This window comes from Ammospiza caudacuta, chromosome 11 (genome assembly GCF_027887145.1).
Source record: "Ammospiza caudacuta isolate bAmmCau1 chromosome 11, bAmmCau1.pri, whole genome shotgun sequence".
Taxonomy (NCBI): Eukaryota; Metazoa; Chordata; class Aves; order Passeriformes; family Passerellidae; genus Ammospiza; species Ammospiza caudacuta.
This window is the reverse complement of record NC_080603.1, coordinates 10,306,772-10,333,830: the sequence shown is the minus strand read 5'-3', so window position 1 is coordinate 10,333,830 and position 27,059 is coordinate 10,306,772. Positions and strand designations below refer to the sequence as shown.

The window sequence follows — 27,059 nt, the reverse complement described above, 5'->3', positions numbered from 1 at the left end:
ATTACTCTCCTACTCTGGAGTGATCATCTGGCCCCTCTGAAAGAAAAAGGAGGAGGAAAGAAGTGTGGAAAGTAATTAGAAAGGCAAAAAATTAGTCATTATACCCTGTGAGCAGCACTGGAGGGGAGAAGGAGAGGGAGTCCTTGTGCCTGGTGAACTGAAGTTCCCCAAATAATTATCAAACATCATGTCTTCAGCTCATTAGCAGTTGGAAAAATTGTGTCAAATGACTGTATAATAAAGACCTGAAAGTAGATGTGAGTGCTACTCTAAACCGCCTTCATAAGCCAGAAAGTTCATTGAGCTCATTGAGTGCTACCTAGGTTGATTTTTTGAGGTTGTCTGACACAAATGCTCCCTTTTCTGTTTTCAGTTCCTTCCCCCATCATTGGCGATGGTACCAATCCCACAGTGCTTCTTGTTTCAGTGGCTGGCAGTGTTGTTCTTGTGGTCATTCTCATTGCAGCCTTTGTCATCAGCAGGAGGTAAGAACTTAAGCTTCTCTCTCCCTCTCTCTCTTTCATCAGGCAGCTTTTTGTCTCCTCCAAACAAAGCTAAATTCTTTGATTAGCATCATAAACAGTACATTTGCATTACAAGCCTTCTCCCGTGTAGCTTTGATCTTCTCGAGTTAGTACCAAGCAGCATGTGATGTAATGGCAATAGTTCCAGCTCTATTTGCCCTTCAAATGCAAAGCTGCTTCCAGTAACTGGCATTGAGAAGCAAGCCGGCTAAAGATTTGTGGTTAGTGTAATTTGAAGTTAAGTTTAATGGGTATGGGTACAGTAGATTTTCTTGGACTGACTCCTGACAGACAGGGAATAAACAACGGCAGTTTTGTTAACTAAGCCATCAGACGGCTATGCTGGTGATTTTTGTGCTAGTCTGTGATTCTGTACTAGTCCTTCCTCTGTGAGGAGGGGTATTACTGTAAAATGGAAGCCACAGTCATTCAGCATCAGATGCAGTAACACAGCAGAACTGGATCGATGGGTATTTCATCAATGCAGCACCATAATCTTCACCAAGTGCTTATTCATTCTCCCAAATTCAACCCAGTCATCAGGAAAAATCCTGTGAGTGGGAGGACAGTGTAGCAGAAACACAGTGTGAGTGTTTCTGTCTTCATCTTTTTGTTCAATCTCATTTAAAAAGATCAGCATGATCTTGCTTCAGTGTAATTTTGAGATAAAACTGCTTGTATCATTACTGCATCTGAAGCCTGGGATCTCAATGATGCACATGTTGTCAATCTCTGTTGGTCAGTTTAATGGCATCAGCTGTAAATGCACTCAAACTCCTCTTCATTTGCTCTCTTTAAATTGTCCTGGGGAGCAGTTAAGTGACTGTGATTGTAATATCTGGAAAGTAGACATGCATTGTGATCACTTTCTGTGGGTGTTCAACTCAAAGCCTCCGTGCTGGCAAGAGGAAAGAAGAACAGAACATATGAAAATGTGGTGTGGAGAGACAGGTTTATTAAAAGCCATTGCAACAGAAAATAGCACCACTGAGCTTGATGACTTAATCTCCTCTTGCTTTTATTGATCACTTTATTATTTAAGGTAGGATTGATAGCAGGATACATTGGATTTCTAATTATGAGTCTCCACCTTGGAGAATTAAGCCTGTCAAGCTGCTTTGAGATGACTCCTTCCCCTTCTCCCCCCATAAAAAAAATGTCTCTTCCCAAGGCTGATAAACACTGCTTGGTGATTGGCCCTCAATGGATCACTCTTTAGAAAATGAACTGTCAACCCCTTGCCCTCGTATTGATTCTCGTTCGGATCGGCCATAAAGCTGTCAGAGGAGAGGCTGCCTGGAGCCAGGTGCTGACAGACCTGCTGGGCTCAGACAGCTCTGCCCAGGGCTGTCTGCTCACTTATCTCTGCCCAGGCTGTGCAGGCACACAAAGGCACCTCAGAGCAGGTGGCAGCAGGGACAACAGCCACTCCAGGCACTGGTGGCAGTGGGGATAAAACATCCTGGTGGCCATGGGCTCGGGGATGTCCCCTGGCTCTGCTTGGTCCAGGCACTGGTGGCAGTGGGGATAAAACATCCTGGTGGCCCTGGGCTCAGGGATGTCCCCTGGCTCTGCCCTGGCCTCTTTCAGAGGGGCCATGGGAGGGGAAAGACAGAGCAGGATGAATGAAATACTAGGACAGTGAAACTACTCTGTGCATACTAATGGTGCCTTGCTAATTAATAGCCCTTAATACACAGCTCTCCAGTAGCTGGAAGTAGCTCTCAATAAACAGAATCTACTTTAACATTCACTGTTGCTCTAATGATTTTAACCACCATCACAATGTCATTTAGAGGTGTGGACTTTGGGGATATTTCACGATGTTCCTACGCCAGCAGAAGTTAATAGCAAAATAATTATACTTTGTTACAAAATTACTTCAGATGAGAATAAGCTTTTCTGTCCAGAGAGTCCCCATGAGAAGGTTTTGTAATCTAACCATGACCTGAAAGTCATATTTGCACAATCAAGCCTGTGCTTTGGCCTGCAGACATGGCCTCTGTGCATCCACGAGCCAGTGTGGGCACAGGGCATATGCTGTGGGTGCCCACTTTTGAGCACTGGGTTATTACTGATAATTTAGCCTCATGCTTTTTTCAAGACATTGTTCAAATCCCAAAATTCATCTTTGCAGCAGAATTAGTGCAAGGACTTTGCCTTGAGGCAGCTCAGGCTGTTTGGCTCTGTCCTGCTATGCGAGAAGCCATCTGCCTAATGTTCCTGCAAACTTTCCGAGGTTTGGATGGGGACAGCCATGGAGCACCGGCAGGACAGGGCGTGAGTGCTCCTAAACCTCACTCTGAAGGAATGCTGAGCGAAATTGCAGCATCTCAAAACGAGTTGTAAAGGATTTGGGGAAGTGTAAAACAGGGAGAGACACCTTCTAAAAGGGTTTGTGTGTAGTAAGATGGTCTGACCAAATCCTCTGGTCACCTGAAAGTTTCTGTCTGAAATTCTCCCAGCTGATAGATGGATTTATCTTTGCTGACACTTTTGCCCACCTTTTCCCCGTGGTGTTGGGGCAGGGGCTCTGCCAGCCTGGTGCCTGAGCCCCCATCCCCTCTTTGTGTGGGAGCAGGGTCATGGCAGCCAGGTCCTGCTGTTTCACCTCAGTGCCTGCTAATTCCCCCGCTGTTAACTCCTCTTCATCACCAGCCCCACCTGTAGCTCTGCCTGTCTCTGGCCCCTGCAGCTCCTGAAAGCTCCTGTGTTCTTTTCCTGAATGCCCGTCCTTAATCAGCACTGCCCAAATCCCCGTAATTAGGGGGCTCGCATCCGTGACAAAGGCTCCCTTCTGCCACTCAGGTGAGCTGCCCCAGAGGCTGGGGCTGCCGGGCTGCTCTCCAGGACAATGGCACACAGCAGTGTCCTGCCCAAAGCCAGGCAGGAGAGGTCAGCAGGTGACACGGCGAGAGGTGGAAGTAGGTAGTTAGTTTAGAAGGTATTATTTAAACTTAATAAGCTACAATTACATTGCTTGAACAGTAATCCCTTTGTTTCCCTTTGCTTTTTGCTGCCTTTGAGTTTTAGTGGCGGAAGGTTATTTTTTAATCTGTTGTGAGGGTGCTTGTGCTTTTTAAAAATAAGATAAAGAGAATTTTTTTCATACTTAAAATGCTTTCATGCAAAGTCTGTTTGCATTTTGTATTTCCCATCTGTGCCAGAACATTAATAAAATTAATTTGAAGGATCCTGATTAAAATGCAGAATCTTCTTTTTCCCTTTATTTTCCTTTCTTCTGAGATGGTTTCAGTTGTACAATACCTGAAACCATCTCTGCAGTCCCCTTAGCTGGCCTAGTCTTTTGTGGCTTTGGGTGAGATTTGTGCTGCCCCTTCCTTGTTACTCAGTTCAGTAGCTGGGAGCAGAACATCATCTCATTATTTCACTCAGCTCTTTTATACCAGTGCTGTAAGTTCTGGGGTAAATAAACTGTTTAAGTAGATGTTTGGATCCAATGTGGGTTTCAATAATTCTCTTTTTCTGATTGGAGCCATTTGTGTGTCAAGAGAAGAAGCTCCCACTGGTTTGTGGTTGGATGTGTACCTGCTTCTTCTGTCTGAACACAAGTCCTGCCAATGTTGGGAGCTGTGACCCTTGGTTCAAAGATCAGGCTGTTGTCAGATGTCAAACAGGGCTTTTTTCCTTCTGTTTGATGGTTAATTTGCATTTTTTTATTCTCGGCATAGTGTGCTGTATGACCCAGCGCCAGGGCTGCAAGGGGAAGGGCTGGGGGCGGGCTGGCAGCAGTGGGAAGCTGCCATTCCCCACAGGGCAGCTGCAGAGTGGGATGTGAGATGCTTCTTGCTGAGGGGCAGAGGGGTTTTACTGACAGGAGAGGTATGGTGGGACTCAGGGAGATTTGCTGAAAGTGAGGTTCTCAGTTGTGTCTTTTCTTCTGGTTACCTGTGAGGTTTTTGACCCCTTTCAGCTCACATCTTACAGGTTTTTGTTGTACCTGCTCTCATTTTCCTCTTCTCATTCACCATTTTCAGCCTGTTAGTTAACCCTCTGTCACCCTGGTGTCCCTGGCAGGCCTGGCTGTCCCCTGCCCCACTCGAGGCAGCAGCTGGACATTGCTGGCAGTGCCACTCTCCCCTCCTGGTCTCCAGGCTTGGTTTCTCCTTCTGCCTTCCCTCTTCTCTCCACCCCAGCCTCTTGCCAGTCAGCTCTCCTGGGTCTGACTGGGAAATGTGGATTTCCTGGGAACAGGCAAGCTGAGAGTAAGCAACAGTAAACCCTTCTCTCCATCAGTGTCTGCTCTGTGCTTGGTTCTGAGCACTCAAGGATGGGTGGGTAAAAGCCCAAGTGATTTCTCTGCATCTACATACCACTGGATGCTGGGCAACTTCAAATTCCTACACATTTGGCTGAGCAGAGTCCTCAATATCCTCCCTAATGGACTAACTTGTATCAGCTTTTTGTAGTGCTCCTTGTCCATTGGAGCTGAAAGCTGAACTAATTAAATGCATAACTAGATTACAGTATCACAGGTGTAGGTGTAGAAGTAGTAATCTATAGAATTAAAGTACTCTGCTATGCTATTGCCTCCAGCTCAGAGAGTCAGTAGAGGAGCTCTGCCACCAGGAGTTCTTCAGCCCCTTCAATTAAGCAGTGATTAAAAGAATAAGCAAAATCCTTGGGATCTTAATTTTTGATGGTCAGGGTTGGTGGTTCTTCCTTTTTTTTTATGCTGAGATCCTGATTTCTGTGTTAAGAGACTTGTTTCCAGTTTTAAATTTGCAGTTAAATAAGTGTATTGATGTTGGCATTTGCCTAATGATGTTTGAAAGTCAATCTACCAAAACACCTCTGTTGTAGCATTTCAATCCCTGTGTGGTAGGGATAAAAAGCAATTTGGGCCCTCAATTGCAAAAGTAAGTTTGAAAAAAAAAGTGGCTGAAGCACAAACTTTTTTTTCCCTTTCTTTAAAAGCTGAGATACAAATAGATTTGTGCATCCTTTGATGCTCTGTTGATGCCGGTAACACTCAGGGGAGTGTGAGGATCCCGCTGCCCTGGTTGTGTTTGTGTCATGGCTGTGGCAGGTGCCAGCAGCTCGAGTCTCTGCAGGTCAGGACAGCTGGGCTTGTTCAGAGTGAGATCCTCCTTTGCACTCACTTGCTGTGCTTTGTCCTGACAGGCGCAGCAAGTACAGCAAGGCCAAGCAGGAGGCAGATGAGGAGAAGCACCTGAACCAAGGTAAAAGGCGCTGGCGCTTGGGGGCTTTGGTTTGGGTTGTGAGACACGGCTCATGCTCTGGTGCTCAGGAAATAAGGGACTGTATTTCTCTAGAGGAGAACAGGTTTCTGTTTTCACCTCCTGCTTCAAAATTTATTTACTCTAGTAACAGGGAAAATAGAAGTGTCTGGGTAAAATGTTTGGAGGGTACAGAGAGGAGAAGGGTTTATCAAGTTTTTCCATTGTTCCTTGCCATTTAAAGATACCTGTTCTTAGCCACTTGATTTCTAGGCAAGGTTTTTCCCCACAACACTCTGCTAAAGTAGTTTCTGAATGGGCCAGAGGCAATGCTGCAGGAGAGGGAGTGTGAACTTTGCTGCCTTTATTCCAGCACTGAATCCTATTGTTACTTCCATGTATCAAACCCAGGACCTGAGCTCAGAATTTCCTGGCTCCCATAGGAAAAAGGGATTTAGTGTTTTAGTCTCACAGGTCCCTGACAGGTTATGCTAGTGATGGCAGTGATTTGTGAAGCTCATTAATTGGCAAAAGCCTCATTCCTTACATCAATAATGGGAAATATTAAGTGTTTACACTTTAAAATATTGTACTGGGGGGAAAAATACTTAAGTCCTTCCTTCCTTATCAGTCATTCCTGGCTTACAGTACATTTTTATTGTACACTCTCTTTGCTGTTGTATATCATTAAGGCTTCAGTCTCATATGTTCTGTGTTCAGCAGCATGTAGATCAGTGACTTCAAATAAAACATTTCTGCCTTGCAGGTGTTAGAACATATGTGGATCCTTTTACATATGAGGATCCAAACCAAGCTGTGAGGGAATTTGCCAAAGAAATTGATGCCTCCTGCATAAAGATTGAAAAAGTTATTGGTGTGGGTAAGTGCCAGAACTTTTGCATTTTTTTCCTGTAAATACATTTTTAAATTTGCTTTTAGGGAATGTGTGATCCTATGATTTTTGTACGACAGTTCTCCCAAATGTACTGACATAACAGTTTGACAACACAAGTGCATGCTTCAGGCTCCTGACCATGGATTCTTGTGCCTTTTTCTTCAAGGGGAGTTTGGTGAAGTGTGCAGTGGACGTCTCAAAGTGCCAGGAAAAAGAGAGATCTGTGTTGCTATCAAGACTCTAAAGGCTGGTTACACTGATAAGCAAAGGAGAGACTTTCTGAGTGAGGCCAGTATCATGGGACAATTTGACCACCCCAATATCATCCACTTGGAAGGTGTAGTCACTAAATGTAAGTAGGTCATTTTCATGACAAGTCCAATTTAGAAGTCACTGAGAAATTAAGTCTGTATGGTGTGTGCTGGCTTTTTTTTTTTTTCCTTCTTACCCTCTTTCCTGTAAAATGACAGATGGAACAGATCCACTGATAGCTAATAGGAGGAAATCAGTGCAGGACAAGTCATTAATCTTGTTGTCAGCTATAAATGGGTTTACGGTTTCAACTGATATTCTATCTGTAGGCAGCTTGTACAAGATTTTGTAGAGGGAATTAATACTGCAGGGGTTGGCTTTTTTTTATCCCTTCTTGCTATGCCAAGCAGGCATCTTTCACATCTTTGCTAGACTGAGATGATTGTTACAGGATAGGCAAAAGCAGATGGTGAGCAAAGAATTCAAAATGATGGGGGAAAAATACCAAAACAAAACTACACAGTCATATGTTTGAAGTACAAAGCACAGATGTAAGGAGCAGCAAGCCTTTGAAACGAAGCAAGTTTTTTTAGTGTGAAACTTGCTTATTTGTTTTCTCTGATTTACAGGTGTGCTAATTTCACTCTGCAGAATTTACCTGGATGATCTTTTTGTTTGCTTTGTTTGGGGTTTTTTAAGCGTGACAGTGCTGGCTGGGTGCTGTCTGTAGGCTAGAGCTGAAAATGCAGCTGTGAGACACCAGTGCCTGGGTGTGAGCTGACAAGGTGCCACTGCCATGGTGCAGGCATTGTCTGTGCCCAGACGCCCTGGGGACCATGGTGGCAAAGCCTGGCTCTCATTGTTAATCCTAAAAGACTCTTTGGGTGTTGGGGCTCATGCTCAGGGTGAGCATAGAAAGCAGGCAGTGATCTTGTGAGCTGCTGTCATAGTGGACTTTGTGAAGCTCACCTTCTGCAGCATGAGGAACATGAATGCAGGGTATTAACAGTGGGAGCAATTAAAATTTGAGATGGATGAAAAGTTAAAAAGTAAAATATCACTAGAAGAACAAAGTACCTCTCATAAAAGGTTATCAAAACCATCAGTTCCACTGTAAAACTCTGTCCCTCTTGAATGTCAGTGAGAGCTGATACTTATTCTGCCACTTTTGTTTCTGGAAATCTTACCCCTGCTCATTTGTGTTGCTGTCTCCTGGTCTGCCTTCTCTCAACAGTTGAAAATGGCTCATACAGTGTGTGGCAGTTTGCTTTTAAAGGCAAAGAGCAGTTTGGACTAATTTTGGCCATCCTTTACTGAGAGCCTCGCTCAAAACTAAAATTAACATACCCTCCTCTGTTTAAATTTGGAAGGTCTGAATGTCTCTCTCTGTGATTGTTATAACAAAGGGAATGTGATCAGGCCACAGTGTTTGCCTCAGACAGTGATTCTTTTAGCACCTCAGTAAAAGAAAGACAACAGGGGAATCTTTGTGTTGCAATCCCACTGGAAGCCCCTGAGCTGCTACAGCTCCAGCACTTATAAATGGCCGTAGGCATTTGCATAATGCAGTTGTCAGTGAATTAAAATGATTGGGAATTTTCACCCAGGGGGGAGGTGGCAGGGTGACCTGGCAGTGCCCCGTTCCTGGCTCCCAGTAAGTGATGCTCCAGCAGCAACACGGCTCCGTTACTGCCAGCTGCACTCCTGGGAAACAGGGCCACTTAAGAGCACATTTATCTCCATTTCTCCATAGGTTTGCTGAATGCTGTGATAAATGGATGCATTTAATAAACTGAAAATTAAAATGTGAGATAAATAGTGGTATAGATGGGGGTTGAGAGAGGCAGCAAAAAACCATGAATAAATTATTGGCTGCTAGTCAAGTACTTTAATAATTGACTCGCTGATGGTAACTTCTCCCTCGTCTCTCTATCCCCCCTCCCCTGCTAAAGAAGTGTCTGAGTAATGAAATTACATGTTAATGCACTGAAAGAGTCTTCCTTTTTTCCCTTCTACGTTGACATAGTATCTTTTGATTGAAGAAGGTTAATTAATACTCATTTAGCTGTATTTGTTCAGTGGAAGGGTGGCCGTCGCAGTTGCAAAGCATAAATGAAACAGTGCCATATGCAGATTTGGTTGAAGTTTTTCCTCTTTCTACCTAAGAATGCTTTCAAAGGTGAATTAGAGGGAGGATGATGTTTAATCACATCCTTTTACTTAAGGATGTGCTCAGCCAAGGTCACTCAGCCCTTCATCCAGAGCAGTTTGCTTTATGCAATACCATTGCTTCTCTGCAGCATTCAGTAATGGCATTTCCCAGGTGTGCTGGCTTGCTTGGGACCAAACCAGTAATAATTTGGATACCAGCAGGGAAGGGAAGTAAAAGCAGGAGTAGTAAAAGGCCTGTAAAGGGTAGGTTGGGACCGGAAAGGTGAAATAAGTAATGATGAGTGAAATAAGTTACGTATCACACATGGATGTTGGCCTAAGTGAAATGTGGTAAAATGTTCCTACAGTCAGTCCCTATAGCATATGGTTTTCTAATTAAAAAAAGGTTACTTCAGAACCAGAAATCCCTGACAAATGATGAGAAAAGAATCTTGGTGAAAGATGCACTGAGGTAGAAACTATTAGGGGGATGTTAAATGCTGCAACATTTCACGGTAGGGTAATTTTTAGAGATGGCTGTTCTGGAGCAGATCCTTGCTGGTGACAGAAGCAAGGAAAAGTTAAATAGTTCTGATACCTCCCATGCCAAGATGCAGTTGAGCTATCTACAGTCTGGGTGACCTGGCCTTTGAAGCCTTCTCTTTCCCTATGGTGTTTCCTTCTTCAGACCTGCTCCAAGAAGTAAAAGCTGAGTTTCTCTGGGACACCATCTTTTATTTAGGAAGAAAGCCATAGTTCCTGTAGGTAAAGCACAAGAGAGAGGAAGGTTTGCTGTGCCAGACAGCACTGATTGTCAGGTGCTCACCTTGAAAGTGCTCATCTTGGGACTGGGCTTTTGCCATTCAACCTTTGATGAGTTACTTCTGTACTTCTGCCATTGCTCTTTTGAGATCTTATCAGACCTATTTCTACAAATACCTGTATGTCAAATATCAGTAGGATTTAACTCCATGAAATAATTAGTGTTCCTTGCATGCACCTAAGTGTTCTCAGTTTCACCACTGTGTGATCTTTATAAAACTCTTATCAACATCAAGCATTATTAGTGTATTTGCTGTTGTTTTAGGCAGGAGAGTGCCTAGAAAGCATCCCCCTGTCAGTAACATTGCATTTCTCCTCAGGTTGCCCAGCTTGGCCCCTGTTGCGGCAGGAGGAGCCGGCTGCTGCTGAGCTCTGTGCCCCCTGTGTGACACAGGGCTCTGAATCATTTTGCCCCTGGCTGACTTCAGGAGGCAAATGGCTTTGGCTCATTTATAAATAATGAGAGAAACACAGAATTCAAGTTCAGGACAGTGAAGGTTGAAAGGAACAGCCTGCATTTTTCATTCTTGAATCCAGTTGTCTTGGAATACTTTGTAGCTTCTGGCAGCTTCCAACTTGCCTAAAGCATTGATCTTTCAAAAAAGACAGACCAAAGCATTCACGAATTCCATTTTCTGCTCTGCAAACAATATGTAATACTGAAGATTTTTGTCAGGTTTGGACAGATCTTTGTTTCTTAGTTCTCAATTATCAATTCACATATTCCTTAGGGAACAGGAGCCACTTTAGTTAAAGACCTTGTCAATGAATCAACCAAAGGGTTAACCTTCCAAATGGGCCCATTAAATGTTTCTGTCCTGTAATATTTCATCTCTTGCTTCCCACAGCTGAGGCATAAGCTTGGTGCGTTTCAAATTAAATTAGATTGTGTAAGCCAGGTGTCTTGGCAGTAAAATCATGTGCAAGCCATTTTTATCCCATTAACATTGGTGTTCATCAAGGAATTGTGTTTTTCTTTCTGCACACTCTAGGTAAGCCAGTAATGATCATAACTGAGTACATGGAGAATGGTTCCTTGGATGCCTTCCTCAGGGTAGGTGATTTCTTCAAAAGCTAAAGAGATTTTATACTGGGAAACATCTTTTTCTTTCTCTTTCTCTTTTTCTTACTGAAATTTGCACAGTTTTAAAGAAATTGTTTGTACTTGGGAAATTCTGTTTTCTGGTGTTACTTTTATTGAAAACCAGAATTAATATAAAGTGGAAGAATATAAAATAAATGAATTTTTAAAATAGCAGGATTTTAAATAATCCATGTTTAATGTGAACAGTTCTGACTTGCTCCATTTTTGAAAGCATTGCAGTGCTGTAGACTCATTAAAATCATATTCATTGCAAACAGGATACTGCATCACTGAAAGCTGTGACAGAACCTCTGGGTTTTTGCTTTACTGGTGAATTATAGACCCTGGTGAGGGGAGTGAGGAAATAACATTGCATTTTATTGGAGAGAAGATGGGAATCCGCAGCTCTGCTCTTTGCCAATTTCAGCAGTGGCGATAATGTAGCTTTTAGCTTAATGCTCTGTGATTTTGCTGCTTTCCCCATATGCAGAAGAACGATGGCAGGTTCACAGTCATCCAGCTGGTGGGGATGCTGCGTGGCATTGGCTCGGGGATGAAGTACCTGTCTGACATGAGCTACGTGCACCGCGACCTCGCCGCTCGCAACATCCTGGTCAACAGCAACCTGGTCTGCAAAGTCTCTGACTTCGGCATGTCCCGCGTGCTGGAGGATGACCCTGAGGCAGCTTACACCACACGGGTAAGGAGGGAAGGAAAATGGCCATGTTGTCGTGCCTGCATGTTGGTTTTGTCTGACTGTGTGGGAGGTGTCAGTGGTTTGTTTTAAAATAGTCTCAGTCACAAGTGAAAACCTAAATTACAGCCTAAAAGTAAACATTGGCCCAGGCTCCACAGCTCCTATAAATTGATGTGCTGTTGCTGCTACAGCAGTGGCCACAGCAGTATTTCTTTTCTGAGGATGAGACCCATGTATTCCTCTTGTTCCTTCATCATGATGCAGCATGTGACAGGAATCTGGTGCCACAAATTAGGGCCTAGACTTCTGCTCCTTCTGATATCTACAAACAGAGTTTCTACGTGGCTGTTCATAATCATGTTTGATACAGAAGGTGTAGACACCCCACAGAAAAATTAAAAAGATGCACCCACTTTTGCCCATTACAAAGCCAGTCATAAATTTGACCTAATTATTTGGACTGGGAAAACTCTTAGGCCTGCATTCCCATTTTTTGTTTCTTTCCCATTTTATCTATATTTCAGCAACCCACTGCTGGGTAATTTTGCTAAAGCCATTTTAATATGCTGCACAAGGAATAAGGCTAATGCAAGTATTCTGGCCACAAAACAACATCCCAGCCATTACCAGCCTTTGTACCAATACCTCTGATATCAACATGCACCTAAAGAGAAAAATTTGGTTTATAAAGTCTCCTTTTTTAATTGCTTCTTTTCTTCGTTTTTAAGTATCTGCCATTCTCCATCTGTTCTCCCTAGTGCTGAGTTTGTTTGCAGCACTCAGATCTTGCTGTTTAATCCCAACACTCATCCTTTAATGGATTCACAGCTCATTACAGGGAAGGATAGACTCCTGTAGTATTAAATGCTGGCCAGCCTTGATTTCTCTCACTCATAAGGGTGGCAAGTGGAAGAAGCAGAAGCAGAGGTTTGAAAATCTGTATTCAGGGAAATCAGAGTTTGGACAAGCACACAAGAGCAAGACAGAAATAACTGAAAAGCTTCTCTTTGAATTTAGCCTGTGAAGATATGGTATTGTTGGCTCTCAGGAGTAAACTACAGAGAGTCAATGACATTTGCTTTGCAGTCATTGTCTTCATTTGGTATCAGTAATGAAGGATCAGGGATATTTGGATTAACTCCACTGTGCTCAAGCAGCTAAATATAAAGAGCTTATTGACAATTTTTAGAGTGACAACCATGTATAAACAATGTCAGTGCATCTGTGTCTGAAAGGAGGAATAAAGCTTTTGCATAACCAGAGAGGCTGTGATTGAATGCAATTTTTAAAGCAACATTTTTAAAGAAAATGATGTGTTCTGCTCCTGTTAGTAACTCATTAAAGCGAGAGCATCTTGTAGTCACCAAGGCACATATTGCCACAACCTGACTCACAAAGGGCCTGATGCAAGGGCTGAAGCAGCCAGGGGAAGGACCCCTTTTGATTTGCCTTGGCTTGGAACCAGTCCATATTAAACACTCGAGAGATATAGTAGAACAATATACTATTAAGTATGCACACACTGCACTCGCTTATGGATAAAAGCTATCTAGGAGATGGCTGGGAAAAAAACTACCAAAATAAACTTAATCAAAGAAGCATAAAAGCAAATGAAAAAAAAATACAAAAACCTTTGTTCAGCTTAAGTCATTCCCCAGATGGAACTGCAGGAAACCAAAAGCTCAATTAAAAACACCTTGCATATTAGCATAAACAAAAGGAGAAATCTGTGGCCTGGGATCACTCAGCTAAGGCAAAATCAGATAAACAGGATGGAGTGAGTTCCTTTTTAAACAGTGTAGGACCTCAGTGGCCCAAATCAAATGGCCAAGTGTTTTTATTTGTTTAAAAAAAAAGTATTGTAAGGAGAGGCAGATTTCTCCAACAGGTATTAAAAGCAGCCTTGTACCCTGGTTTGGTGTTGAACTCGTCCTCCAGGGTCTGGGAGAGCCCAGAGGCTTGCTTGCCTTCTCACATCTCTGGCAGGAGTTGGGATATTGCCCATGGGAAACACCACTGTATTCATAAATCTTCCCAGTTTACCCTCTCTTTATTTTACCTTTTTAAAAAGCAAAATGTTTATAATGCCATTTTTCTGAAACAGGTCAAACAGGTCAGACAGGCAAGCAAGGAAATAGTAATTAACAGCGTGCACTCATTTGTTTTGTCAACTAAATCTCTAATATATACTTTGTAAAACCCCTGGCTTGTTCTCAGGCTTCAGCATAGCCCTGAGCAGACATCTCTTGGAGGGCTGATAAAAATACATTTAACAATTTACTGGTTCTCCTCCTGGTGACTGAAGCAAGCAGATGGGCAGCATTGCCTCCTGGTTGGATCTGACAGCTTTATGGCGAGCAGGAGAGAAAGTGGCTGCGTTTTTCAGAAGGGTTCTGGAGCTGTACACAAAAAACCATGTGATTTTTGTACTTTGAATACACAGAACAGTGTCAGCCACACACAGCACTGCATTGGCTCACCAGCCTGTGGTTCTTTCCCTGGTGGCAGGGGGGCAAGATCCCCATCAGGTGGACAGCGCCCGAGGCCATCGCCTACCGCAAGTTCACCTCGGCCAGCGACGTCTGGAGCTACGGCATCGTCATGTGGGAGGTGATGTCCTACGGGGAGAGGCCCTACTGGGACATGTCCAACCAAGATGTGAGTGTCCTGCTGAGCTCCCCCTGCCTGTCCCCTCCCCGTGCCTTCATCTTGTCCTTAGATGTCTGCTGATGTGTTTCTGTGGCAGTTGCTATGTAGCTGTAAGATGGTTATTCCAGGCTTTTAAAACAATACCATGGCTGGTAGACTCTTGTTTTCTCAGGGAATCTCTCTGGAACTAAAGTTCCTTGAGTACTTCAAGCTTTGTCTCAGCTCATGGAATAGGGGATTCTCAAGTTAGGGTCTATACACAAGGGTTTATTTGGTTTGGCCTTTTAAATGTGAAAAAATAACAATTAGAGAAAAATGGAGGTAAGGGAAACAAATATATTTAAACCGTCAAATACTAATACTGTCAAGAGAAGAAAGATTTGAATGTTCATATTATATCTTGAGTTTACTTTGAGAGAAAAACAAATTTGATTTGGCTTCCTATTGGTATTTAATTCTTGAAGCTCCACTATGCTTATAAGTCTTCCAGGTGATTTTATTTCTTGTAGGATATCTAAATCAACACATAGAAAATCCAGTTCTATGGATTATTATTATTATCAGTCAGAGCATCTTTGTGACAATGGCATAGCTGCCCCCTGAGGCCATTAAAAGGCAGCTTTTGTAAATGACCATTCTTAAATTATGCATGTCCTGTTTAACCATACCATCTGGACTACTTCAGTGTGATCCAAGAGGGACTGTGCATAATGGCTGCCGTTCCAGAAGAGTATTTAATAATAATGCTAATAAGAGCTTTTGCTAATAGAATTTTTATTAAATAGGAAAAAAAATCCCACTGAAAATGAGGCCTAGATTATCCATAATTCTTTTCCCAGGGGATTTACAAGCAAGTAAAGGAAGAAGAAAATGGTAATCTGAATATACAGCCATGGGAGTGGTTAAGGCACTTTACAAGTCATCTGCTTTCTTCTGTAGAGCTGAACGTTTTCAAAGAGTGTCTAGATGTGGATGGCATTTAATCTAAATGGGAGATATAATTTTAATTTCCTTCTGATGTGAAATGTCTCTTCTGGCACCCAATCTTGCCTTCCTTTTGCTAACAGGAAGTCATCAAGACTTAGCAAGAAAATAAAACACCAGATGTGTCTCAGTTATATCAGGCATGTCTGCACAGCACAGTGGAGCTCCCTGCAACAAACAGCTGCTTTTATTAGAGCTGTTTATGTTAGGCTGGTGTTCACTGAGACTGTGCACTGCTAGACCACGTTGAAAAGCTGGCTTGAACAAGACAGGGAAAGCCAATATTACTGTCTGTGCACACTCTTTACAGAACATAGCATAGACGTGCCTTTTTTCTTAATGATGGCAAGGGCAGTTCCTCTCACAACAAAGCAGGAGGGGATTTCAAATTATACTCAGTGTCTGTTGAATCAAGAGAAATCAAAAGTATCTTCATACTTCCTGGAGGAGTGAGAGCCACTTTATTTGTGGTCACTGAATAGCTGCTAATAATGCAAGCATATCGCTCACCTTGTCCTCCCAGTGGATTTCAGCCACTAATTGGACAAGTCCAGAAGGAGAGAATTTAGTGCAACTCAGTCTCTGAGCACTCCTGGTCTCTAGTCTCATGGTGAGTCCTGCCAGCAGTGTCATATTGATTAATTCAGATCTGAAGGCTCCTGGGTCATGTCCCTGTCATGTCAGAATTGAGTTCTGGTTGTGTCCCATTCTCCTGAGACAGCTAAGAAGCCATTAGGGCCTCTGGAGTGCTTTTTAGAGGGTTTGAAGTGATTTCAGTCTGAGTTTCTCTGGGTTCTGTTAAATATGAAATACATACTTAAGCTGTGTTGGACTTCTGTAAAGCTGCATAAAAGGGTTCCTATCTCTGCATTTCTTGGCTCAGACCATACAGCAGTGGGGGAACAGGTTCTCTGCAAGGCCTCTCTTGTTGACAGAGATGAGCTAGCCCAGGAGGACAGGGGGAGGGAGTGATCTGCTGTACCTTAAAAATTATGGGGAAAATACAGTCTCAACATACTGCACCCGAAACTGACTGATAATAAAGACTTGCTGTAGAGCTGTTGCTTCTCCAGCCCTCTGTCCAACGAGGCTGGTTGCTTATTTCTAACCAGGGCTCTTCTGTCATCCCTGTATCCCATGTGCTTTTTTGTGACAAATTGCCCTGCTGTATCTGATGTCTGCTCTGGGTGCACTTTCAGTTTTGAGTTGCTGAGGAGAAATGACAGTTCTGAGACCACCAGCTGTCTGAGTCCGAGTGCAATTTTCCACGTTGTATCGCTTAACTGGGGATTTGTCACCATAGTCTGGACAGCTCTAGGATAAGCCTACTCTGCTGGTGGACTGAGCAGGGTGTGATGTTCTCCAATGTCTCCCTGATTGTGCCGTTTGCAGGTGATCAAGGCCATCGAGGAGGGGTACCGGCTGCCCCCGCCCATGGACTGCCCCATCGCGCTGCACCAGCTGATGCTGGACTGCTGGCAGAAGGAGCGCAGCGACCGGCCCAAGTTCGGCCAGATCGTCAACATGCTGGACAAGCTCATCCGCAACCCCAACAGCCTCAAGAGGACAGGCAGCGAGAGCTCCAGGTCAGCCCTGCTCTGGGACAGACCAGGGAGCCTGGGGAGGTGGCACACACAGAGTGCAGGTGGCACACACGGAGTGCAGGTGGCACACGGAGTGCAGGTGGCACACACGGAGTGCAGGTGGCACACGGAGTGCAGGTGGCACACACGGAGTGCAGGTGGCACAGGCAGAGTGCAGGTGACACATGGAGTGCAGGTGGCACACACGGAGTGCAGGTGGCACACACGGAGTGCAGGTGGCACAGGCAGAGTGCAGGTGGCACACACGGAGTGCAGGTGACACACGGAGTGCAGGTGGCACACACAGAGTGCAGGTGGCACACACAGAGTGCAGGTGGCACAGAATGCAGGTGGCACACGCGGCGTGCAGGTGGCACAGGCAGAGTGCAGGTGGCACACGCGGCGTGCAGGTGGCACAGGCAGAGTGCAGGTGGCACAGGCGAAGTGCAGGTGGCACACACAGAGTGCAGGTGACACACAGAGTGCAGGTGGCACAGGCGAAGTGCAGGTGGCACACACAGAGTGCAGGTGGCACAGGCGGAGTGCAGGTGGCACAGGCGGAGTGCAGGTGGCACACAGAGTGCAGGTGGCACACACAGAGTGCAGGTGGCACACACAGAGTGCAGGTGGCACAGGCGGAGTGCAGGTGGCACAGGCGGAGTGCAGGTGGCACACACGGATTGCAGGTGACACAGAGTGCAGGTGGCACCCAGCTCCCAGGGCCAGCCTGCACAGCAGCCGCTGCTCTGCGTGGGTGAGCACAGGGCTGTGCTGGCTCTGTGTGGCCCCCAGGGCACCCAGGCTCAGCCCTGCCAGCAGGAAAGGGGAGTGAGCAGAGCTGTGCTGGATCACACCAAGGCTGAGAGAGTTCCCAGCACAGCCTTAAGCACGTCCTGACGCAGGCAAGCTCTGCTGAAAAGCAAAGTTTGCTGCTTCTCTTTCCCCTTCTCCCCCCGGTGAAAGGGCTTGAGTGGGTAGGGTCACCTCAGTCAGTGCAGCTAACAGGAGTGATGTGGTTTTCTGCAGGAAAAGCACATCATCAAGTTTTATAAACCCTAAGATTTGTGTAGGATTTGCAAATGAGCGTTGCAGCATTACAGCCAACGCCTCGCGGGCATTGGGAAGGTGTGGATTAATTTTTATGTGAATTTGAATTTAATTTTGTGGAAAGCCAGTTTCATGTCTCCACCGATCCTGCGTTACATTTGTTTTGTTTGCTAAGCATGGTGTACCTGGTACGTGCAAGAGAAGCGCAGCAGGAAGGAAAACTCCCAGAGTTGTAGGGTGAAACCAAAATAGCTTTGTTGGGACAGATCAGCAGTTTGTGTAAGCTGGTGAAACACTGCTGAAGTAATAGGAGCTTTACTGATCTCTACCAGCTTTGGTCCATTTTTTCCAAATGTCTCTGCTTTGTCAGGTAGATTTGCTTACAGCAAATATGGGAAAAAAGTTTAAAAGAAACAAGGAAGATAAGAGGAAAATGTTTTTTAGTAGGAGGAAAGGTACAAAAATATGCATTAGACAATGCAAAATTAAGTTTCTTGAATCAGTGGGGGAGTAACAGAGATTCTGTCTTACCCTCCAACAGAACAAGATCCTTTTTTAAGCTTGTATGTCCCTTTGTGGGTCTTGCTTACAATGTATGTCACCAGAAGAAGGATCATTAACCCTTTGAGGCCACTATCACCACCTATTCCAGATTGCCCTAATCGCACTGGGAGCCTGGCAAAAATGTATCCTCCCTTGAGGTTTAAATAATTTACGTGGTGAGAATCACAGTATGATCTGCTGTGATAATTTGGTTGAAGAATCACAGTATGAATGCCTCAATTTTTGCTTTCTTTTCAATTTAAAGGTGGTCTTTGAAAATATATAGGTTTTCCAATAGTTAATAACCTGTTCAAGGTCATTGCCTGTGTATGTAAGCTAACAGCCTATTCAAGGTAATTTCACAGTCACAGCTGTTTATAAATATTTTTTTGTCTTCAGAATAGGAATTTCAAATATGCATATAACATTATTAATATATTACTTTATACATAAAGCATAATTATATAAATAGGTTATCATCATTGGTCTTGTGTTAGATAATGCAGTAAAAGAGTTGAACCAAGTATTGCCAGAGTGTACTCAATGCCTCAGGCAAGACCTAACCGTGCTTTTGCACACCTTGTCTTTGATGATGTGCATTTTCAAATAAATTGCTAAATGATAATTGTTTTGATTAGATAGATAACACAAATTTATAGTGCTTTAATGAAACTGTGACTTATGATATACATGAAATAGTAAATGCAATATTAATAAGAGAAGAAAATGTTGTAAAAATAATTATTGGCAAAAGTGTGCTAGGCAAAATGAGAAGCACATTCCAGAGTGCAAACAAAGATCAAAGCTGGTGTGATTCCTGCCACTCCTGGCAGGCACTCAGTCAGGAATGGATTGATTAAAGAGGGGATTAACTCCCTGCTGTCCTGAGTTTGATTGAATGCACTGAGCAGACCTGGCTAGAAACAGGAGTTATCTGAACCTGCCCAGAGTTTTGCCCTCCAAACCAGTCTGGCAGGGTGTGAGCTCCCAGTTCTTTGCACATCCTTCAGCAGTGTTTCTATAGCTGCTGAGCTGAAGTCTGACACATGCAGGGCTGGCAAGGTCTGGCATTGCTGCCCATGAGATACAGACCCAACAGGCCAAATGCCTTCCAGCATTGCCATCTTCTTTGTTCTGGGGAGTAAAAGCTTTTTCTGTGAACTTGGTTATATCTAGGATGGAAATCATAAGCTGTATTGTGGTTCAAATTAGATCTCAAACCAAAAATAGAAACCTCAGGTGAAATTCATTCTTAGCAAAAACTGGCCCATTCCTTTGCATCTTGTTCAGTTTAGATCTGAGTTGATGTGCAGAGTTTCTTTGGGCACAGCATCTTGCCCTTGCTTTCCCTCATCATTGAGGTTAATTGTAGCAGAGACCAAACTTGGGTTTGTGGTTTGTGATCCAGCTGACACCATTTCTCTGTCCTTTCACTGTTTGGCATCCAGACCTAGCACAGCCCTGCTGGATCCCAGCTCCCCCGAGTTCTCGGCGGTTGTTTCTGTCAGTGATTGGCTCCAAGCCATGAAAATGGAGCGATACAAGGATAACTTCACAGCTGCTGGCTATACCACCCTAGAGGCTGTGGTGCATATGAACCAGGAGTAAGTACTCGGAGATATAGCAAAAAAACTGGTAAATCTGGATTTAATCAGCCTCTCTTGCTTTGTGCTGCATATCATTACACTCATTAAAGGAATGGAATGCCTTTCATTTGGATGGAGGATAACTTTAAAATGCCTCCACAATGCCTCCACTTATTTAATTAAACATTTCTGTACATCTGCTTTTGCTAATGCTGCTGGTGGTTGACTCTTAATATTTTTCTCTGCATCTCAGCATCTGATCCACCACTCTGAGCCCCTTGTTGTTCTCCTGTCTTCCACAGGGACCTGGCCAGGATCGGGATCACGGCCCTGGCGCACCAGAACAAGATCCTGAGCAGCGTCCAAGCGATGCGCACCCAAATGCAACAGATGCACGGCAGGATGGTTCCCGTCTGAGCCAGCACTGAATAAACTCAAAACTCTTGAAATTAGTTTACCTCATCCATGCACTTTAATTGAAGAACTGCACTTTTTTTACTTCGTCTCCTCGCCCGTGGAAATCAAGATCTGCAGCGTTGCTTGATGTACAGATTGTGGAAGCAGAGCGTGTGTTGGGAGGGGGCCTCCAGAAATGACGAGCCGTCCTTTGAAACCAGACCTGGAACAAATGGTTTCTTGGAACATACTTCTCTGTTGATCAATGATATGTAAAATACATGTATCTATATAAATATAAAGTCACATTCAAGTTTTGATGCTATGTTTGCTGCCAGATACTGTGCTTAAAAAACAACAGCATTACTTTCCTTCTCCCTGTGACCTGTAGGATTACAACCATAGTGTTTTATTTGTGGGTGAAACCACCGTTGTGTCTTTCACTGGAATGAAGAATCTGCCCTAGGATATTCTTTGCAGACTTGATGCATCACTAACACCTTGCAAAAACCTCAGTGAGAATATCATGTGGCTGATCAGTGCCTGCCAATTAGTGATCTACCCGTTTATGGGCTTGAGACGTGAAGTGACCCACCTTGTGGATTACTGGGCAAAACTGGACTTCTGGGGAGGTTCTTGGCTGTTGTGCCATGCTGAAGCTTGCCATTGAAAGACTTTTGTGACCATCTTGCCATTAGTCAGCTGTGACAATCGTGGCTGTGGAGCTTTCAGACTTCTTCTCTCTTTCAAGAAACTTACTCCCTTTGCCTCACGGAAGGTCAGTGGAAGTACTGTGTCCAACATATTCATGGTGCTTTATTTTGTAAGCTGTGCTAGGATTTCACCACTGGTGGGGGAAAATAAAAACTGCTGTGGTATGTGTTGTTTGGGGTTCCTAACTGGTTTGTAAGAATCTCTGCTGGTTTCCCAGACTAATTGCTGAGCCTTTCCCATTGTTTGCTCTATTTGATGGCAGTGAAAATTGCTCTATCTCAAATTGCTCTCAAGCTGTTGCCTGGTAGGGTGTGCAGACAAGGTGTAGGAGTGTCTTGGGGCTCAGCTCAGTGCTGAAAGCTTGACCTCAATTCACACTGAGAGCCCTTATGCTGTGGTTGGAAAAGCTCAACATGAATGGATGCCACAGTGTAAAGTACAAATAGTCATAAAGGCACTAAGAAGAACCAAAGACTTTTCCTGCATTCTCATGAGCAGCAGTAAAAGCAGCATTTGGGTTTTAGAAAGATGCGTTTCAGTTGTGGTGTCAGTGGTTTTATGGGAAAGGGAGCAGATAAAAATGGGGTAGAGCATGCAGGCTTGCAGGTTTTGTGCAGTTTGGGTGTCAGGCAGGGTAACAGCTCGTGCACCATGATTCTGTTGGATCAGTTGTGGGAACCAAGATACACTTTGAAAGCCAGCCCTGTAGGATGGGTATCTGGGATTATCAGGGCAGCTGTGGGTGTGTGAGTGCCAGGTGCAGACTGCACAGCTGGGGCCTGACACCCCTCTGCAGGTATGGCCAGCAAGAGGGAGCATGGAAAAGCTGCCCTCTGCCTCCTCCAGGGAGCAGATGGGAGTTGGGTGACTGAAAGCATGCCCTGGCTTGCCAGGTGGAGGAGACTGCTATGGCAATGTGGTTGTCCTCAGCAGGTCACACAGGATAAAGCTTCATCCAGTAAAGCTCTGAACACACTGAGGCTTGAATTTATTTGTCATGAAGCTTTTATTACTCTTTTTGAACAGAGTATGTAAGTTAGATTCTTTAAAGTCCTTCTGAGGACCAAAGTGATGAGATGACCTTAGAAAAAAGACGGGCCACTTATTCTGTGCTGAGCAGGAGGAGGATTTTCATGACATGTCCTTTAGAACTGACATTGCATTTCAGCTGTGCCAGGCACAATGTCAGAAAGGTGAGATTTATCATTTAATGGCACTAAGACTGGTTCTTTAGTCTATAATATTTTGGTCCTATTCCACACCTGACAGCAAATTCAGAAATGATTTAGTGGCTTTATAGGTCAAACTTTTTTAATAATTGAGTTTATCCTAAATCCAAAACAGTTCACTCAGTTGGACAAATCACACAGACTGTATTGTCACTCACATCACTTTTTTTGTCACTCTTAACAATAACTTGCTGATTTTAACCACTAACTCTCCCTCACTCCCAACTCTCTCAGAGAACAACTTGTTCTGAATATGAGATGCTAAATTTGGATCCTGTCAAGTCATGACAGTTCAGTATAAACTGTTCTGCAGTATTACTTATAAAAGCTTTTCCATTTCAAGAAATTTAAGATTTCTTTTAAAAAATCTATTTAAACCAGCATGTTTTAATGTCACTTTGCCAGGCAACATAAGAAGTAGTTACTCATCTTAAAGACCTGACATTTGTACTTTCAGCAGGAAAAATTCTTCTGCCTCTCAAGTGCAGAGATACTTGAAGTTTCCTTGCTGTAAATCTGTTGCGTTCTGTTGAGATCATCTTTTTTATCTAAAACCAAAATACACCCAGTTTTCTGGCCAGTTTGTTAAATTGCTGTCTCGTAGTCTAGTAGTGGTAATTCAAAACAGTGCAATATTTTCCACACAAAATGGAAAACTGTGTCCCTATAGAATGAAAACTGTGAAGGCAGCTCAGATGCTGGGTTTTCAGCACTGCCACTGGTGGCTGTGTTTCCTGTGAGATAAAATATGGCCAAGGAGGGGCATCCACTGGAATGTGATTTTAGTTTGAAGAGAGCAGATGGAGGGGAAAAAAAGGTGGCCCATGTAAGTATAGGTAGAAAGATAGACTGGTTGATTACATATCTGCATGTAAGGTATGCCATGGAAGCAAGACTTTGGAATAGTGTGAGGGAAGGGAGAAGGACAGGGAAGGCAAAGGGTTCCCACCCTTTGAGCATTGCCATTTGGGCAGGTTTGGGCGTCTATCTTGGAGCATGTGGTTTAATACATTTAATTTGGGTTCTCTTTTCGTGCAGGGAAATGGATTTTGCTTTCACAGCCTCATAGCCCATCCTGTTGATCACATTGACCCTGGAGGAACACAGAGCAGACATGAAGCCTTCTGGACCCACAGTTGCGTCTTCCATAGCACTGATTCTGGAAAACACATGCTGAACAGTCATCAGTCCCTGAAGAGAGTGTGACTTTTACTTTCTCTTTTTTTTTTTTCCTGGGCCACCCACTCCGTTGTTTTTCTCCACTGAGCGATAACTGACTCGTTAAGACTCAGCACCCAGTTGTCACTTGAGGAATGTACTGTGTCAAAGCCCTGCAGACTTCTGGATTTTGTTTTTCCTCCTCTTCTGCTTTCTCTGCTTACCTTTGGTTTTATTTATATATTTTGTTGTTGTCTCTCCTCATTCCTCTGGCTGTCACCGCTGCATCCCGGACAAATGAAGGTGACAGAGCACTACACATCTTACCATGGACGCCAGGCCAGGTGCCACAGCAAAGAACTCAGTTCCTGTGAGCTGCCTGTGTACATTGCTGAAGTGACATTTTACACTAAAGGTGCCATTGCAGTGATATAAATATATTTTTTTCCTTGAATGGATAATGGATTATTATCTCCTCCGAAAGGTGCGTACGTGTGCTTGTGTGCGTGTGTCGGCGTGCAAGTCACCTCCTGTGTAGAACTGCCTGTGAACGTGCCCCAAACACCTCTGTCCTGTGAGACCAGGCTGACAGCTCATGTCTGAAATGATAACAAGAACACACACATTAAGAAAGTGTTTAAATTTCTGTATCTGTAAGTGTATTTTTTAGCTGCCACACTAACGTTGTTGAGTAGTTCAGCAGCCTGAAACAGGGGCAATTTCAAGTTAGTTTTGGAGTAATGGATGCAGGATCTAAAGGGCGCTAAAGGTTCTTGTTAAGTGTTGTTTATTTGTACTAGTGCCCTGCTCATGACCAAGAACAACCAGTTTCTCAGTGGCAAGGTGGTGGAGGCAACACCTGCATCTCCATCCACTGGCAATCCTGAACTGAATTCTTACGTAGCCTTTTTTATCTTCAAAAATAGGATTTTAAAGACTTGTTGAATGCTAGCAAATATATGCAGTTCTTCCATTCACAGAAGCACCTTGCTCTGTGTGCAACGTAATAATCAGAACACTTCCCTGGTTCCCAGCACAGATAAGGAACAAAAATGCAACAAGACCTGTAAAGTTAACAGTTAGCAGAGTTGTGCAGTGTGTCCTGTTCCTTGTGCAGTTGAAGGGCAGTTGAAGAGCAGCAGAAGACAGACACTCCATGGCCCAGGGAGCGTGCTGGCACTGCCTAGGAGAGCTTGCAGTGTTTGGGGAATTCACCCTGGTGTGCTGTGGGGCAGCTGGAGAGGAGCTGAGCGCCTGCACCCAGGGACACAGGGCCACCAGCAGCGGGCAGGGGACAGGTGGCCGTGCTGCCCACGTGGGCCAGGGGCTCTCGGGCACTTGTGGGGCAGCCTGGGCACTCAGCCCTGCCCAGAGCTGTGAGCTGGTGGCCTGAGGCTGCTCCTGTTCCCTCTTCCCCCCCTCGCTGACCCTCCGTGGTAATTCCTGCTCTGAAGGAGCAGCAGCAGGGCTGGCAGGGGAGTGAGGGCAGCTGGGCATGGTGGGCACCAGGATGTGCCAGCTGTGCCTGGCAGAGGTGGCCACCACAGAGAGGCTGGGCCACCACAGGCTGCTCCAGACACTGCTGCCCTCGGGGACAGGCCAGCTTGTCCCCCACGACGAGTGTGTTCAATTGTCCTGCTCACACACCAATGGTTGATGTTTGTCCGGGTTTCTTGCTGTGCTAATTTTGTGATGGATCTTATGTATTAAAAATATATATGTATAAAATACAAAAAAAAAAAAAAAGCTGGTAAGTAACCAGTAAACAGGACTTAAAAAGCAGTATTTTTCTTTTATGTGACATTTTCATAACCAGAAAAAAAAATCTGAAATACTAATCAGACAAATAAAAAGAGAGTGCATTTATTTTTTTGTATCACTGCAAGTATGTTGGAATATGCAAGGACTGTGTAAATTAGAATGTATGAGGCATATTATAATTTAGTTCATACTGAAAAAATCTAACAGCATTTCTTGGTTCGTGCATTTGAACGATCTCTGGGTTAGATATATAGATTTTTCTATTTTGTTTTAATTTGTAATTTTTTTCTCCCTCCGTGAATTTTAGGTACACATAACTTATGTCATTTATTTATGGTCTTTTATACCTAGTTTGTAAAATTGTAAAATAGCAAACAATGCAAACATTTGCATTTGAAAATAATAAAGTAGTTGCTGTACAAACCTGAAATGGACTATTTTCAATTATTGCATGTTGCTTTTAATTTAAAGTTTATGCACAACAGATACAGATGGAGAATTCAGAGTAACAATCCTGGTGTTTGCCCCAGAGGGGTTTATTCTCTTCAGCAGATTTCAGATTGCCTTGCTTCTGTCCCATGAGCCATGGTGTTTGTGATGTGGGAGGGGTGCTGCAGCCAGGCTGCTGAAATAATATCAGTGATCCTTTCTTGGAGACCAGGTGCTATCAATGGGAAAAACCTACAGGGCCATAATTTTTGCTATTTATGAGTGGAATTGGCTAGGGGTGGTGTCCCCCCCTGCTCCCCAGCTGGACCTTGCCTAAGGTCAGGTGTCCTTGGCAGAACTCCTGCAGTTATCCCCGTGTCCTTTGGGCCAGGCTGTCACCCCTCCTGTGCAGCCATGGCCTTGCTGCTGTTACTGCCCACACTGCTCTGCTCAGGGGCTGCCTTTGCCTGTGCCAGGGCACTTGTGTTGGACACTCAAAAATGCAGAGGAACAGTTTCCATGAGGAGGCTCCCAGCCAGGAACCGAGCATGGATGTTGTGCAAAGGATGTCTTTAACTACCCAAATTACACATGGACACCATTCATGGCAGGCAAAGAAACAATGGTGGCTCTTGTAGAATTTTCCTTAAGATTTTGAGCTATTTGAGGAAGACTTTGAACCAAACGAATTGGGAATTCGTTTGGTTTGTTAATGAATGGTTAACAAACCAAATGATTTGTTAATCAAATCCAGTGATATCAGCAGAGCAGCACTGTGCAGTGCTGGTGCCCAAAAGCCCTGCTGCTAGCACTGGGTGGGTGTGATTTAAAAGCAAGTTCACCTCAGTAGCTGGGTGAGGAGGGCAGCCAGCTGGGCACCTCAGAGGTGCCTCTGAGGATTCAGCAGTTGGGTACTGAGGGAGATGTTTCATGGCTGGAGAAACAGATTCCATTTCTCACACACAAAGATGTTTCATTGTGAAATGAAAGAAGAACCTTTAAATCTTTTTTAAGAAACTGCTGTTTCAAAATGTCCATTGAGGTTTGAGCACTTGGGTCCTTCCCCTCCTTTTGCTGATTCTCTGCTCTTTCCCCCTTTTAGCTCCCAAATCTAAGAAATCATCCTCTGGTAACTTTTTACCCCAGAGCTTTCATTTACTTCCAAGTATATGGATTTTACTGAAAGATTTCCTTGCCAAAAAGACATTTTTTTCTCTCCCTGCCACTCATTCTTTCCACATATTTATACAGTAGCACGAGGCAAGTGAATCTATTTCCACATAAAGCCTATATATTTGCATTTCATTCATGGTGAACATCCCTGTCCTTGAGCTGAGCATGGAGTAGTGCAAAA

The 27,059-nt window shown here is 44.1% G+C and overlaps 1 protein-coding gene across 1 annotated transcript in view; it reads left to right on the top strand.

The window, feature by feature from the left end:
* Positions 1-25,706, top strand: part of EPHA4 (EPH receptor A4) — a 105,200-nt gene extending 79,494 nt beyond the window's left edge. The window contains exons 8-18 of the mRNA XM_058812430.1: positions 374-485; positions 5,670-5,728; positions 6,492-6,605; positions 6,787-6,972; positions 10,838-10,899; positions 11,420-11,629; positions 14,135-14,284; positions 16,652-16,845; positions 19,881-20,036; positions 20,321-21,192; positions 23,396-25,706. Of these exons, the coding sequence (XP_058668413.1) occupies positions 374-485; positions 5,670-5,728; positions 6,492-6,605; positions 6,787-6,972; positions 10,838-10,899; positions 11,420-11,629; positions 14,135-14,284; positions 16,652-16,845; positions 19,881-20,036; positions 20,321-20,435 (1,358 nt within the window). The 3' untranslated portion in view covers positions 20,436-21,192; positions 23,396-25,706. The remainder of the gene's footprint in view (positions 1-373; positions 486-5,669; positions 5,729-6,491; positions 6,606-6,786; positions 6,973-10,837; positions 10,900-11,419; positions 11,630-14,134; positions 14,285-16,651; positions 16,846-19,880; positions 20,037-20,320; positions 21,193-23,395) is intronic.
* The last annotated feature ends 1,353 nt before the right edge of the window (positions 25,707-27,059 follow it).